At 42.4% G+C, this 17,410-nt stretch overlaps 1 protein-coding gene across 5 annotated transcripts in view; it reads right to left on the bottom strand.

The window, feature by feature from the left end:
* The window catches only part of megf6 (multiple EGF like domains 6), a 62,782-nt gene that overhangs the window by 38,996 nt on the left and 6,376 nt on the right, over positions 1-17,410 (bottom strand). For all 5 annotated transcript variants that reach the window (XR_005072747.1, XM_037087942.1, XM_037087950.1 and 2 more), the window contains exon 5: positions 2,277-2,399. Coding sequence is in view for 4 of the 5 variants with exons in the window: in XM_037087942.1 (XP_036943837.1) it covers positions 2,277-2,399 (123 nt within the window). In the remaining variant the exon portion in view is untranslated. The remainder of the gene's footprint in view (positions 1-2,276; positions 2,400-17,410) is intronic.

The following is a 17,410-nucleotide window of genomic DNA, read 5'->3' as shown; positions in this document are numbered from 1 at the left end:
CTTTTCACACCCTGCATATAGTGTGGACTCATATTCGTTAACCCAGTTTAGTGAGACAAACAAATAATCAGCACACAGCCGCCTGTGAGGAATCACTTATTCATGAACCGTCCTATCATCCTGGGCCCTTTTGTATTTTAACACATTGGCAGCTATTGTAGAGGAAGCCTAACGTGCAAAACAATGGACGCCGGGGGAGGTTTGTCAAGGTTAATATACTTATTGGTCTCCTCATGTGAGAGGATTTCAATGGGAGGCACACAATGGCTGCTTTTCAGCACTGAGTGAGCTGGTGTGTGTGGCAGCAGGGGCGGCAGTGGCAGTGGTGTCAGAGGTCGAGGGGCACGAGGTCTGAATGGTATGGCATGACACCGTCTGGCTCGAAGCGAGGCTGCTGAGCTAGCATCTACAACTAAACAATGCGGTGGAGCAAACAGGTGGTCTTCAGAATGAGCGCCACGGGAGCTGAATTTACTAAAAAAAAACCTGAGGCACTCCAGCGCAAGAGCAAAACACTCTAATGTGGATAATGAGGACGGGATTTATCGTATGTGTTTTTGCTGTTAGTGATTAGCCTGACTTCCACAATCGAATTCTTTCAATTTCAGCTATATTTTTATCACAATTCAGGGTAAAAACAGCAGCGCAGCAGGCAACTCAGTAAACTGTGAATGAAAAGGGAAGTGACCTCACACAGCTTTCAGTTTCTAGACTGGCTTGCTAACTTCCACAAAAAACCTCCAAAAAGCTCCTTAAGGGCTTTATTTTTCCTCAACAGCTCCGACCCAAACTCACAATCTTTCCCCGTAAATGCGACCACACATACAATTCACACACAAACGCCTGTAAAAGAAGAACCGCACAGCTGCTGAACCTGCTTCCACTCGTCTTCTCCTCTGCTTAGCTCTCAGACTTTAAATTATTACCGAGTGACAATATCCTGTCCTGAGGGTCAAAGGTCGGAGGCACTTGTTCACACCTGTAGCTGTAAAGAGCAAATGGGCCTCGGTGCCTGACACTAACTCGGCGTATTTCTTGTCAGATGAGACGGCCAAACTGAGAAAGCATGCTGTCTGGGACAGGAGGGTTATTGGAAAGCAGTGTTGCCTGCGTGGTTGGCTCAGCCCTTTACAGCCTGAAGTCTAGACGGTTAAGTAGTTCTTCAGTCGATCAGGGCAGGATGGAATCTATTGACCTAAAGTGACAATAATTTATGCAAAAGGGTCAATGAATTCATTCAAATAGAGGACTTATACAAAGTTATATCCATGCTCACATCCATTTTATGAAACTAGAATATCTGGCAATACCCTAACACACTTGTGTCATTGATGTGTTTAATGCAACGGTTGTGCAGTGTTAAACTCTTGGATGGTGGAAATTGTTTTTCTTTGAAATTCCAACAGCGAGAAAGCTCCACTGAGAACAGTAATAAAATTTTTTTTAAAAAAGACAAGTTAAAGCACAACTTAAAGGTTTGCTGCAGGGTTTTTGAGCAGTGGTAGCGCTGTGCAGCAATGTTTTATCATGAGTGAGTTTCTGAATTAGAACAATGTTTCTATATTATCTGTGAGAAAATAGCTAAAGGGCTTCAAATAAAGAAAATGAATCAACTTGCATGCGTACTTGTCTGTATCTCTTTGCTTCAGCACAGGGGAGAGAACATCAACAGTGACTGGACACGAGAGCCCTCTGTCTGCAGAAAAGCTGTTGTCTAATCATCTGATTCAGATGGTGGATTTGATTTGAAACTTTTGTAATACGTAAAAATCTAATTATGGCAAATACTTGTTTTGGTTTACTGTCAGTGAAAACAGCCATTTTCACAGACAAAATAACTAAATCTAATTAAGATTTCTGAACCGCAGTGCAGATTTTTCCTCCATGACTGAGATTTCATTGACCACCATATGTGAGGGGTGCTGTTAAGTGGGGCGGCAGATTGGAGACAGCTGTTTGTCTTGTGTGTTTCCGTGCGTGGGCATGTGTTCTGCTCTAAACATGGACTGAAAAACATACAAGTAGATTACATTGAGCATTTGAGAACAGTTCAGGGAGAGTGGGTAAAATTCATCGAAACTGGCGCAGGGTTTGTGCGGGGAAAATTGTCTGTCGTTGGCTTGTTTGAGACGCAACAGGAATCCTATACCAGGTAAATTAATTTTTTGTTCTAACGTTTTTAAAAACCCGCTCATAGGAAGCCCATGCTGAGCAGAGAGCCTGAAGCAGCCTGTCTGTGTTTGTGCACAACGGCCACATCCTGATGTCCATCTTACCGTGACATGCCTTGCCATCTGGCCCCAGTCTACTGCCCTCGGGACACTTGCAGTAGTAGCTGCCAATGGTGTTGCAACAGTAGCCCTCACAGCCGCCTTCGTCCGCTTCGCATTCGTTGACATCTGAAATAAAAGGATTTCAAAATACAGGTTTTACCAACAGAACGAACAGTCCACAAACCACAGTGGCTAAAAGTGGGTTTATTAGCTCAGCAGGACGGAAATCAACGGCACTTTCACACAGTTTGCGCACGGATTCTCTCAATCTCTGAGAATTAGTGCATTCCTGGTGTTCAATAGTAAAAAAAAATAAACTGAAGCTATAACTCAAAGTGCTGTGGTTCATTGACTTAATTCAAAAGACTGAACACTGAGATAACTTCATATCTAGACCAAAAGCAACTCGTGTTTTACCCCATAAAACATGTCAGTACTTTCCCTCTGTCATTAGTGTGCATCTTATCAGCTATTTCTAAAAGAGCCATGTGTGTTGACCCACTCTTTTCATGGGTTTTCCATTTTTCCCATGTTGTTACTTTCTCTGAGGGCGAAATGGTTTCCAGGTTTGTCTCTTGCTCTGCTCAAAAAAAACATCAGGCTCCTTGTTGCAGTGCCTTATAATGCTTTCTATATCACCACTGAAGAAAGTCTTTATATCTTCATATATCAAAGCAGCATTATGTAGCTTTTAACCTTAAAATAACAGCTTCCAAGTCATGTTGATGGTACACTGTCTTGTAATAGGGTGGGAGGGTAGGATCACAGTGTTACACACATGTTTACTTCTTATAAGTTTTCAACACAGGACATTGTTATGACGTAATGAGTTTTGTTTGTAATCAACACCCACATTGCATCTGACAAATTGTTACAGACCTGGAATTTGTATTTACGACAGTGTTGTTGCACTCAGAAACAGTGGGGGACTCCAAATTGGACAAAATGCCAATTACTACATAATGTTGCTTTAACTACATACTTGACCTGTTTCAATGAATATCTCAAATGATACAGGACAATCTGTATGCAGTTTGTTGACAAATATACCAATTATTGCAATAAATGCATTTTGTAATATGTTCAGCAAAATGACAGCATATTGGCATGTATTGTCAAATATATATGAACTCCTGACTTTTTCCTGACTTACGGAACATTATATTTTCACTATATGTCAATATCTGTGTTCACTGAAAGGGTAAGATTTATAACAAGGAATGTCAACGTAGTTTTAGCTTTCTGAATAAGCACTCCCACTCAACTAAGAAAGAAAAGCATTGCCGTCAACTGAAACAAGTTTCTTGTGTGCTAAATATATAAAGTGACAGGTGGGAAAACTGTTCCTTCTAAAAGCATTGTCAGCCAACTTTGATAAAAAATGCACGCGTTCCTGATATTGTTCCATATTTCTGTTATAAGTTGAAATGTAATGCTGGGTATGAGGAATCTCACTGTCAGATGAATGAGCTGAGTGAGTGCCGAGAAACTTTTTTTTTTTCCAATAGAGATTATTATTTTCTTTTGTGAAATGTTAAAAAATGTTCCAGGACACGGTGTTGCATTCAAAGTCCTTGATGTGAACTTTATCCCGTTCCTTGCACTAACTCATCCTGCTCTTGCCACTGCGGATCTTGTCCACATGGCAGCAACACGGCTTTCACAGAAGATACAGTGTCATATGTTTGTTTTAGGGAAAAAAGGAGATGGTGACAGAAATTCATGGACCCCCTCTCCGTCAAAGAGGGAGCTCAAAGTAACAGACGGGGAAGAGGGGAAGGAAAAGTTATTTAGCATTCTGTCCCCGTCTGTTTAAAGACTTAATGGGACCCCTTAGATGTGCATTGAGCAGTAGTTTGTTTATATTTGAATAACAGGAACTTTCAGAAGCACAACTTGGAGCAAGTATTTGGAAAGAAAAAAGACAGATAGAGAGAAAGAAAGAAAGGAAGCGGCATGTTTTATAACAAGATGTTTGGCAGCTTGATTAAGAGCACATGACGAGTTGAGGTCTGCTTGTTTAATCATGGCGGATCAAACTACAACTCTGTAAAATTCACCCAGCTGCCTATGGCTGCTCTTTCATAAACACGGAAGTGCATCTGAACGCTATCAGGTTTGTAATTAAAGTTTTTAAAAAGCTTTAATAGCAGCAGATTAATGTCCCATTCCCTGAATCCCCCGGTGTTTAGGTATTTATGCAAAGGTTAATCTAAAGCACATACGGTTAAATGCACTGCCAACGAGCAAAGGCCGTAACACAAATGCACTGCAAGGCCCCTCTGGTTAAAAAATTCTGAAAACGATTTGCGTTTTTGGTCTCAGCATGCTAAACGATAGGGAGGGCATTGCCAGTATTCTCTCCGGTTGATGTATTCGTGTACTCGTTATGTCCACGCTGTATTTCATCTGCTTCTCTAGCCAGCAGGACACCCCCGTGGAGCGCTGGCGAGCATTATAGACAGACAACAGGGCTTGATAAAACAGCCTCGATTGCTCCGATTAAATGTCTGTAGCTCCATATGCGTGCACATGAATAAACAAACACTGCACTGATAAAATAAAATAAAAAAGTGAGGAAGATAGGGACAGACACAAAGCCACAGCAGTCCATTAGGGCAAAATTGTCTCCAGCTGACCATGTGAGATGCATTCAGATTGTTTTGAACTGATGGGATGCAAAGCACACGGTTTGGACGAATGGTGCAGAGTCATTACTACCACATGTATTTCTGATATACCTGCCCTGTGGAGAGGAAGGTATATGGTATGAAAGCAACTGTTGCAGTAGGTGAAAGAAAACAAGGGAGAAAGAACAGCAACTATGTTACGCATGTGTGCTGTGTTATTTTGACGTTATTGAAGTAAACATCACAATGCTGCCGGTACCTGTCTTTCAATTCATGATTGTCTATCGTCACTCACTTCAAGCGAAGACAAATCAACAAGATCTGCTCACAGCTGATTTGGGTCGGCTCCACAGTTCTATTAGTTATGGAACACTTTCAGTTTGTTTCCTGAGCCTAATCAAGCAACGCAGCAGCAACTTTAGCGAGAAGAACGCAATTCTCTGCGGCCCTTAGATGCAATCTGTAGAATTCTGCAGGACCTGAGAAACTAAGGATGGGTCGCCATATTTGTCTTTCAGGCCACACCCATGCTTGGTTTCTCAGGGCAGGCAATGTCATCGGGGTCATCTGGAGAGTCAGACTTTCGGGAGTTTCCGTAGAGGATCAATTTAACCTTAGCTGTCTTTCTGGTTACAGTCTACAAAAGCATCTTCACGTCATTGTTCTATTGAAATATAAGTAAAAGTTGCATTGTTTCACACTTTCTTGTCTAGTGTATTGTTCCCCTCTCTGCCCTTTCCTGGCCTCCTTGACTGAATTGCCCTGACTTGGCCTTTACTGACACAGCAGACCCAGCAGTTCATTCCCCGTCACTAATGGGGGATCTAAAACCCTTCTGTCTAACCCTGAAAAATGCACACGCGCGCACACACGCACGCACACACACACACACACACACACACACACACACACACACACACACACACACACATGTAGGTGCACACAGAGGAACAACCCTGCTCTGCACTTTTCATTAACTCATAGGGAGGTGACATGGGCCCGTAACCTCAGGGCTCTGCCCTCTTACACATCTCCACTTTGATCCCGCAGCTCCTGCGAGCCCTAATGAGCTCTCCATATCAGCTCAGGGTCATATGCCATCATCATCAAGATGCCGAGTAGAGAGTGAAAACAAATGTAAAGAAACATTCACTGGCAGGCCGTGACCAGAGACATTTAGAAAGGTTGACCAAAATGTGCTGCCAGAACTCATCACCACAACTTTTTTAACTACAACCTTGAAGAAATATTTTACCAAAATGAAACCTCAAAAGGAGAAAGCAATCTGCGCGGTTAACGAGATCAGCTGACGTGTTAGCGCGATGACTCTTGGACCAAACCTTTAGGAAAAGAATTAACTGCAGAATATATCATCTTCAGAGATTTAGACTTAAGGGAGTGAGCTACAACCATAAAGATGAAAAGACATATATACAGATTTACTAAACATAAGTCTGCTGTGATGCAGCCAAAAAATACCCCAGTGGTTTGTACAACAATCAGTGTGACAGAAGTGAAGAATAGAGCTTATTAGTAGCACGAAAGAGATTCATAGCTGGACAATTACCAGTATCACCTTTCTCTGGGTCTACAAATTACGAGAGTATGGAAATTCATGAGAATGTCATAGAAATATGCAGGATAACAAGACTTTATGCTGCTGGATGTGATCTGCTAAAGAGATTTCCTCTGCAGACAACGCTGAGGAGAACCCACGTACCTGAACACTTTCTGAGCACATGTTTACTGACTTTAAAGAGAATACCTACAAAAAAAATATGTGTTCTTGCCAAAAAGGGATGTAGCAAAGATCTCCTATCTTTCCTTCAGCCCTTAAATAAAAAGCAGAAATCTGCTCTTCTTAGCCTTGTTAGCATTTGGATCAGAGCTACACAGGGGACAAACACAGGGCAGGAACATAAAAAATAGAGAGAGCGAAAAAGTAAAATACATGAACAGATTCTAAAAGAAACACGTACCTTTATCCTGAGTATCAGCTAGAAATGTTTACATCCTTTTATGTTAAAAAAGTTGCTTGTTTTTCTCACGCTGTCAATTAACCGTCTCAGTTATCCGTTCTAGTGCCTGTCCCTTTAAGGCCCCCCTCCAAAAAGCTCAGTCTGCCATAATTGGTCAGCTCTCACAGGCATGAGCAGACAGCGCCTATCATGTTTCCATTATTGCAATCACAACAGTCGTGACGGCGGCGTGGCTAAGGGAGGTGACTGTATGGTTTGGACATCACAAAACTGCGGCTGTCCTGACGGCTCGCTCAAAGGCGCAACTTCTGAAGATGGGATGAGCGCATTTCTGAGTGGGTCGAGCATTCTGATACTTTCACAGTGTTCATATATCCATACATCTTTAGGCACTCATAGACTGGTAACTCAAAAGTTGGTAGCATTGATCTGGAGTTTTGAATTACATTAATGTAGCAAACACCATATTGCTATAGAGAAGAGAAGTATTTCTAAATATTTCCAGATGGGCCCCGTGTTAAACCTTCCCCTCATGCATAACAACGCCTCTCAGATGCTCACAGTGAACCGCAGCCTGCTTGAGTGGTTTATTGCATTATTTACCCAGTGTATCTCATTACGCACGCACCTGTAAACAACCCCTCGCTGTCTCGATCTGATTAACAGCGACCCACACAGAGCCCAAGAATTGCATTCAGAGAAACCATCCTGTGTGACGGTGGATCTGAGCAGTGTTACTCTTGGCACACGCTGGCATTAAGACAGCCGTCTCTGCCGCGGTTCAGCCGCCGTGCATTCGGATGCATTACACAGGCCACCCGCGTGCAGTGAGCACAGGGAGATACACACACGCATGCACGCAATTATTTCTATAAGTCTCTGCAGACCTGACCGATGTCACAGGGGGACCTTTGATCCTCAAAGATAAAAGGTCTCAAAAGACTAAATATAACATTATCGAAGAGAGGAGGGGGGCCTTTTCCTGAAGGCATCTGACACATTCTTCATTCCTTTAGCAAAGCTGCGTTTATCGCCGAGGTTGTGGGGGGGCAACATCCCTCATGATTATCTTTATATGAAGCATGCATGTTCCAGGATGGCAGTATCATGATAATGTGAGAATCTGACATGTGATGAGTAAACAATATGTATTTTATTTAAAGATGCTATGAAACACTCAGCCCAGTTGCCAGAATGAAATCTGATATTTTGCTTTTCTGTCACGACCTTAACTAGACTCAAATGTGTACATATAATACCTCTCACATTCATGTATTTGGCCTGGGGGTATGGTGGGGGTTGGTGGTGGGTGAGCTTTCATTATTTGTAACTGCAAAAAAACACTGGATTTCTAACAAGATGTTGGAAAATTTTCCAGCCCTCTAAGTCATATTAAATGAGTCGTCAGGACAATTTCTAGCCATGTTTGTGGCAACAGAGCCAGTTAGCCAAAATATCCTCTTTTCCTAATTCTAACCATGTGGTGTAAATGCCAAACTGGATCAAAAACACAGCGCTTCATGACATCAAATTGAAAACTGAAAATAAAGAAACATAAAGTTGCAAAATATAGATGTACACGTTTTAACACAACATGTAGAAACGTACATGACCGACATTTATTCCGTTGATTTGGTTGAAAGCGTCATGACCCTTCTAGACTTCAAGCAGAGCACTCCCTTTAGCTCCAAGTCCCCTGACACTCAAACACCTGCAGCCTTTCCCTCGATATTCACCAGTCCTGACTCCCTCGTGTGGCCTCTTAGTCCCGTGCCTGCAAATCTGGACCATCAGTCTTCATCTGACTGACGGACTGACAGGACACATGACGCATACCGCTTACCTCAGCACAGAGTCATTCTATCATACAGTATGGAAACACGTCCATGTGTCTTTGCAGACACTTTTTAGCCCAGCTTTTCGCTGGCACATACTTCATTAGTGCTGTCTTATAAAAACTTACATACAACTCTATCTTTCAAACATCTTAATTTGTATGCATCCCAAATTATAGTTCAGAATCAAGTGGAAAATGCTGGTCTTCTGCTGGGTTATGAAAGGCGTTGACAATGGTTTCCCACCAGGAAAACAGAGAGAACAGACAGCTGCTTGAATGTTCTTGTGTTCTCTGCAGACAAACATCCAGGCCACCGAGTCCTGATCCCTGCTTATCTCATTAGGTGTTATTGACATTACTTGTCCTCTACAGTACAGTACCCCCCCCCACCACCACCACACACACACACACACACACACACACTTTCCAATTTCTCCAAGGACCAACACTCTTCCTCCCAAAAAGTTATTTGAAGCACTTCAGCATTTAATAAATCAACAAACGTTCAACCATGTGTCTATTCCCCTCATGTTAAAAACATTAGACAACGAAAGCGAGGATCAATAACTGAATCAGCAGGCCTCGGCCGTCTCTCAGCGCCGTTCAACGAACGAGGGAGGCTCAGATCTCAGACCTCAGTGGTCGGAAGTGATTTACAGTTTTTTCCTTGCGAGATGGAATTTGAGTCTCTGGCAGGAATGACTCGTATCTCCAACATTTTCTGAGTCTTCATTCCCACATTTCTATTGTAACAAATGGACACAAGAGAGGAATGTGACTTACCAAACAACTTGTCTGTGTCTACAATCACAGCTGGGCTGGCAATTAGAAGAAAGTCAACACTCATACTTCAATCTCTTGTGTCAGCAGTTGATTTTTCAAGCTTTTTTCATCTAACCGAAAATGACACATTACCAACAAGATACATGATACTGCAACATCCACTCTTCAAATAAACCATAGGGGGATTAATGAGATGTGTCATAACAGGAAACAGTCTTTGACTGCCCTTTTGAACACTACAAGAACTGTTGCAGCAGAGCCAGCTAATAAAGCTGTAAAATCTCTACAGTTTGGCCGTGAGGTACTTAATGCTGAGATGTTCCACCTGATCATCAGAAAGCCTCACTCCCATCTCCTTCGCTCCATCAATTCTTTGAATTCTTTTTTGGTCTCAATGCAAGTGATGCATTCAATAATTCACCTTCATCTGCAAGCTGAAATGTAGCAGGGCAACAACACTCATAGTTTATCATTGTTTTTTAGTATAAGTCACACTTCATTTCTGCAGCTGCATTGGTGCCATGATGTGCAGTTGTTGTTTTGTTTCTGAGTCTTTGCGTTCACGTTGGTCAAGCTTTAAAGTCACATTTGTTTAGCTTGGATTTCATCATCTTATCAAGCACTGCGCTCAGTTCAACATGCTGTTGCTAAAGTTCATAGGAATGTGGGTTAGTTTTGGCCAGTCAATCATTAAGTCTTTCAATTTCTCAGCAACTGTAAGATAGATTACGGTAACATTTTGTACCCTCCTGTTTCCCAAAGGATATACTGACTTTGGTGATGACCTGACTTTCTTTTGGCTCTTATTCAAATTTCTTGACAACTATTACATATAAAACTGGAATCTGATATATAAACCGTTATTACAAAATACATAGATTTAATCTAGAGACAGCGTGTTGCTAAATTGGTTACACTTCCTGATTACTTTAAAGAGCCTTTAAGCAGGGGAAAGAAATGATCCCTCAAGTGCCATTAGGAAAAAGACAAGCTCCTGTGAACTAGTCCAAAGGTCGAAGGTCATTCATAGACAGCTGAGGAGCTTTAAGGAACCTGTCACAGGGAGGGAAGTAGGCTTCAACAATCAGCTCAGGAGCAAATAAAGATGAAACAAAAGTGGGACTGCTTTCAAGATGTCACTTTGTGTGAAACGGACAGCTAGCTCGAGAAAGGGACACAATCAATCATGGCTCTCAGCACTGAGGAAGAATACCAGGTGTCATTAGGTCCTCATTCAGGCACACAATAATAGAGTGAAGAAACACAGAGCTGGTGTTTGATGGTGCAGCAGAGTTGCGTCTGAAGTGTTTTATTGCTGTTGGATGGTTAACTGGCATTGTGAAAAACAATTTCTCGCAGCGTCCGTGTGACGAAGCAGCAATCCTTCTACATTTTGGACTGCGCCGTTTGTGCGCTTCTACCTCCTCTCCCCAGCAGCTCACATGTTTCCCATTTGTCCCTTCGGCACAGAATTTATGCTTTAATATAATGGAAATTTTCAGAGACTGTATAGTTTATGTTTGAATCCAATGGGACAGTCGTAGTGGGACACAGTTTCTGTGCACATATTTTTCCATTTTCCTTTCTTTTATAGCATGAATAAAATTTAATTTGCTCCTCAGTGCGTGGGACAAATGACTTGAATGATGAAAACTGGGTGCTGTTCTGTTTTGGTAAGCAGACATTTTCACCCGTTGCACACTTAGCCCATAAACTGAAGTCCATGAATCACTTTTATCAGCCCTAAACAGAGCAATTGTATATCCTTAAGGAATATCAAAAAGAATACAATGTCTTAAATAATGGTGAACAGCGTTACTTTTTGCAGACCTGACATCGCATTCCATTCAAGGACCTTGGCGAGTTGTGCAAGAAAGCGTCTCCTCACGCATGCACGGTGTGAGGGGGACGGCTCCGGGGTTTACAGCTATTAGCTATTAATCACACGATCTTGAAAACCTCTTTAGTGCATTTATACTGCCAGATTTAACGTATTAAACTAATTCTGAAACAACACCTGGACATCTGCCCTTAACATGTACCATTATCTCCACGAAGACCTCAATGTCAACTGCATCTGGAAAATCCATCCTGTTTGGGTTCACCAATAGATAGCACAGGAAATGTGTTCACCAGAAAGGATGAGACATGGCCGTAGATTTAATATGCCTTTTGTTCAGCAGGTATGAGATGATTTCTCACAGCGAAAAAAACCAAAAAAAAAAAAAACAAACATAGGGCTGATTTCACAGACATAGATGGAGCATATTTCATGTTTAGGATGACTGAAAATTGATTTTCAGCCTTGGATTAGACTTAATCTCAAACCACGTCTATAACGTTATCCATGAAACAACATCCAACAGATTCTGAGAAACATAATGTAACACGTGCTTTTGGTTATACAACTTCGGTACCGTTTGTCATTGTCATAAATCCAACGATTAAGCACTTCCCCTGATGCACACTGTAGGTGTCTGTTAAAGCAATAGCTCCCCCAGCGATGATAGTTAATTCACCTTCCACACGGGCTCATGTTCGCCTGTAACCTGGCAAGTTTTGTTCGGCCGCATGATTGACAGCAGCTAGCTCGTCTCAATGAAAACCTTCTGCTTACGTTCATAAAGGTAAACTCAGCATATTCCAAAAATCATGAAAAATGACAGTAAAGTTACTCCAGAAAGTTCATACTGAAAAACAATCAGTTTTTTACTTACTACCTTACTCTGTTGCCAAACAGCAATACGGGTCTAAAAGTCAGATATTTATCCAGTGTTCTGACTTATGGAGGTCAAAGGAGGGTTATATTTATGTATGTATTTATTTAGCTACTCTGCTCAATGGCCATTATCAATGTGGTTTTAGTAAAGTTAGGAGGATTGCGAACATGCACACAGGCCCACTTGTTGGCAGTGTAAAAATATATTAATTCAAAAATGTGGTACTTTGGTTCTGATGCTGCATGCAGTCTTCAAAGTACCACAAAATTTGAACATGAGTAAAGTACTTGCGTAGATATACGTAGCTATGTTCCATCGCTGCTTGAAGTTTCCCCACCTGTGTCCTCCTTTCACAAGCTTATTTTCCCACTGCCAACACTACCTGGGCACAGCCAACCCAAGTTCAAGGAGGATGAGCTCCCTAAACGAGTGCTGCTACTGTTGGAATCTCACGGTGCGCCTTGGGAGCACATGGTCAATCACACAGACCATTAGCTCCAACCCGCTCAGCATTAACCTGGTAAACAGTGGCGCCTTGATGCATTTGGAGGGATGAGGTTGGGCTTGTTCAGTGTGTGAGAACTTCCCAGCCATATGGCAGCCATTAGGGCTCTAATGAGCTTCTTCCTCTGATAGCTATGCTGAGTATGTAGCGCTCGCGTTGACCAGTCGGGCCTCCCGTCAGGCCGGCTACCTTCAGGCCTGTGTGTTGGCATATGAGTCCTATATCCACACAGTTAATGGCAGGCTTGAAGAATGAAAACAGGAAGGGGAGGTACACAGGGCTTAAAGGAAGCAATATTATCAAATAACAATTGAATGCTGCCATCTTAGTCTCAGTGTTTTTGTGGACAGGCCTCTGTTCATCTACAGGAAGGGTCACATTATGTCTGCTTTGTGCCTTTTGTGTGTTTGTGTAATTCTGGGCTCTTTTCAGGGCGCCGTGGTGGAGAGGCAGTCATGTGGCTCAGATGTTCATCAGCATCGTGATCCATATTGTTATTCTGTGTTTACAATACATCCCTGACTGATCACACAAGTCATCCTGATTGTCCATTCAAATTTGACAAGTTGTGAGTCAGAACGTGTTGGATCTGTGATATTGAACTATGTAAATGATATGCACTCGACTTTACGGTTCAGCTACTTTGTTCTCATGATAACACATCCTCTCCTTTCGCATCTCAGACCTCCTCATCCCGAGCATGTGACAGGTCCACTTTCGTCCAGTCACAAGACTGCAGCGCTCAGGTTCCTTTCACACATTAAAGAAAAAAAATCTCTCAAAGAAGAACAGCTGTGGTTAACATCGCATGTGGAAAAATACAATATGTTATTGTACTTTTATCACAGATGCCTTGGTTGAAACAATAAGCCACCTGGCCTTTCCAGAGGAAAACCTTGGCAGTCTTAACATGAATGAGAAAACGTTTGAAAAGCTTTTTCTGGTGCTTTGGTGACCATTGTTTTTCTAATTCCAGTTTCTTAAGTGAACACATAAATGAGGGCTCTGTTACTGGAAGGTCTGATATATTCTGCCAGAAGCTTAAATTGCTTTTAACTCTGTTAAATAATTGCCTTAAGTAATATCTTAGAATGTACATTTCCAAAGAAGAATGTCCAGGGAGAAAAGTACTGATTACTCAGTGATTAAGTTCATATTACACCAGACCAGCCAGCTTTTAAGGCATCTGTTCATCTCTGAAGGCTTACATTGTTAATAGAGTTTTCAGTGAACCTTAGCAGTAACCTCTAATAAACATAACGAGAGAGCTGCTAGCCAAAGCAAAGACCAACCTGTCAGGGGTAATCATGAGGTCGGCGCTGCAGTTCTCTATGAAAACAAAGAACATCTCAGACACCTCAAAATCTTCAGCACCGCAGCGGCTTTAGCGACTAAATTTTGGTTAAGCAAAATCTTTGAAACGAGACCAAAACAAACAATACGCCCTGCCGTCATTACAACCATATGGTCCCCATCATATCTTAATTTGAAACACAGTCTGCTGCACGCTCTTGACACAATTGAAGCCCTTTAATCTCTTAAGTGGACCTTAAGGTTCGGGTCCAGCATCCGGGATTCAGCAGTGTTAAAACCAAGAGAGTTTGGTGCAAACCAGATTATGTCCTCACCTCGTTTGCTGACAATGATTTAGCCTTCAGCTATTACAGTCCTACAAATGTGTCCTTTAGTCTCACTGCCAGAGAAATACTTAAGGAAAAATAAATGTGCTTGGAGCCAAAACGAAACGCTCACAATTCAGCCGCAGCTGTGGAGATGAACTAACTGCACAGAAAGACTTGGAGAGGATAAGCTCTATGCATGGTATGTTAGTTAACTCGAGGTGGATCTGTGGGCAACGTAACACTTCCTAAAGATGTGAGAACAACCAGAGGTGCTACTGAAGCAGCATCTTTTAACAGCCTGTTTTTCATGACTTAAAAACGGGACAAGTTTTTTCCTCAGTGTCCTGAGTTTTTGCGCACCTTGCGATTTTGACTTGACTGCAAGTTTAGCTGTGATTACTTCCAGAAATCTGAAAGAAAACATAGTGTCTTTCCATTTTGAAAGACAAATTCTTTCACAGGCACTCTGGTTAAGGTTCAGTGCAGGAGCAGCCACACTGCTAAAATGAATACAGGGGCAGACTTTTCCCTCTGTCGGACAGAGAGGAACACGCAGACGTGCGCAATATAACCGCTTATACAAGAAACAGTGCAAGAGACGGGATTAAAACACTGACTGATTCATGAAGGACATCAGATCTATAAAATACAACTGAGGACATTACCAGATCATTTTTCCAGAGTTTTCCCAAGGTGCAAATCATTTTTGAGCCACATTCAAAAGCGATTCGGGAGCAAACGTCATAAAAGTACTTTTACGTCCTCTAAAACAGTGGATGCCGTACTCTCAGTTTCAGCAAGAGAGAAATGTTATAGCGAAATGTAGCTGTGCACGGAGCACGAAGGAGAAAATGGGGTTCGCATCGATATCTCCAGGGAGACCTTGAAGGGTGACACATCAATAGAACCCCTGTAATCAATGCAGATGAGAAAAAAAACACCTGTAGGGCATTCTCGTCACAGGAAAACAGAACTAGTGGAAAAAAACTGGAGCTCTGAGTCAGCATCTTATTCACCAGTGTTTTACTCCCCTCCTTCTCCCTCTTAATGGAAACAAGTCTGTGCAAGGAGACTCTCACTCTCCATGTGGCCACCCCTCATATCTGACTGTATCTCAGTCAACTATAAACAGTGACACAGTCGGATATTAGGGTCGTAATATTTCGTGAATTTCTTTTCAAACCATTATTAAAACATTGCATAAAACATGTCAATATCTTCAAGTAGACACCCGAAACCATAGGAACATATACGCATATGTCCAGAGGTGCACATACATGTACACATACAGACACATTGTGTTTGATTTAATAGGGCAGGGAACCAGACATGAGCTCAGTGATTGAGGTGAGAGCTGAGCCTGTGTGAGACAGCACAAGGTCCTGGGGATTAAATACTCCAGTTCATATGAAGAAAGACAATTCCCCTGTGTGAAATTGTGATTTACATTTAACGGCAATGACTGTAAAACTGTCTCCACAGCTCCCCAGAGCAAATACATGGTTGCGTTACTGTCCATAGTACTTTTATTGGTAAAGATAATTTCTTAAACGATAAATTATGTGTTTTCCTTTGCTGGTGTGTCTACGGGTGTAAATTATTTCAAGATATTTCCCTTGTATCCAATACTGTTTCATCACAAACCGAAAGAAAATGTCCAATATCTGCTGACGTCGTCTGCTGTCTCATTACCTAGCCTCCCGTACAACAGGATCCAGTCTTTAGGCACTGTCCATAATCACTTTTCTATAAAGTGCTCTCAAAACAGCCAGTCTCGTTTAGCAAGGACCAGATGGTTTCTGTCTTCACACTGTTACGTGCCTGCGCTCTCTTAATATCATGCAGACCCATGCACCAATTTAACCAAAGCGAGGCCTAATCCAAGGCTTGATAGAGTGAGACAGAGTGGCATTCACAACGAGTAAATGCAGGAGTAAATGCAACTATTACAGAGCGGGCTCCAGTGTCTTAGCACATGCTTGGGCTGTGTCCAGGCTGTTTATTACCTCACACTGTCGACACCACGGCCTTGGTGTCAGTGGCTGACACACATTTCCATAGACGGTGCCTTCTGTCTCATATCAGAGATTGGAAGCAGGTGGCTGGCGGTCGACCCCCAAAACACAGCAGTGGGCTCTACCACCGCAACTTGGCAAGAATACCAAAGAGAGTAACGTTCAAGAGGCCAATCCGTGATGAGTGGTGAAAAGAAGGGAGAGGCAGCAGAGCACTGATTCTCGCTTGAACTATTCCCAGAGCCAGGCTGTTCTTTAAACACTGCTCTCAGTGTGTAGTCTCCTTCTACTGAAGTGAAGCTGGAGTGAATTGTGCTGAAAAGGCCATGCTGATATGTTGTCTCTGCGGCAGCCCCTCGCATCCTTCATCATTATGATCTATCCGGAATCTGAGGCACCATAAGTGTTGATACTGATGTTGAGCGATTCTTTGCCACACATACTGTATACTGATCCAAAGCCTGGACCTCAAGGGGAAATAAATATGTGCATATACTTGCAAAACACATGCAGTTTTTGGCAACTTATCGACTTTTAAAGATGCAGTGTGTAACAACTGAACATCCTCATTCCAAATGAGGGGCAGCACATAACCAGAATGACTGTTCACTGCAGCTGCTGATCGTTAGTTAGCTCAGTCACCATCGCAGCTCGGTTCATATTATCTGACTCTACCTCAGCGTTCCTATCCGACTATCGCCTCTTGAGGTCCAAAGTGGCATTATGAGACAGGATGACGTTAGCATGGGGCTAACCGCTTAGCTTGCTAACTTCAGAAAGCACCACAGCAACACAATGACATGTTGACGTAATATCAAGACTGTTGTTTCCTTACTTTCTGCTGATTATTTAGTTTAAAGGTGCAATTTGTGAGTATCGGTCACCTGACAAATTTGTGCTCCAAGCAAATAGCGGGCAGCCCGTCACCAGAGCAGCAACAGCTAACTGCTGTTAAGTGTTAAGCTGCCATTAGTCAGCTAGCTCAGGTAGCTGCACATATAGCTGACTCTGCCGGCACTAGGAGCTTGGAGCACTGGGTCTGTTCA

Source organism: Acanthopagrus latus, chromosome 2, assembly GCF_904848185.1.
Source record: "Acanthopagrus latus isolate v.2019 chromosome 2, fAcaLat1.1, whole genome shotgun sequence".
In the NCBI taxonomy this organism is placed as follows: domain Eukaryota; kingdom Metazoa; phylum Chordata; class Actinopteri; order Spariformes; family Sparidae; genus Acanthopagrus; species Acanthopagrus latus.
This window is presented reverse-complemented; position numbering and strand designations above follow the sequence as displayed.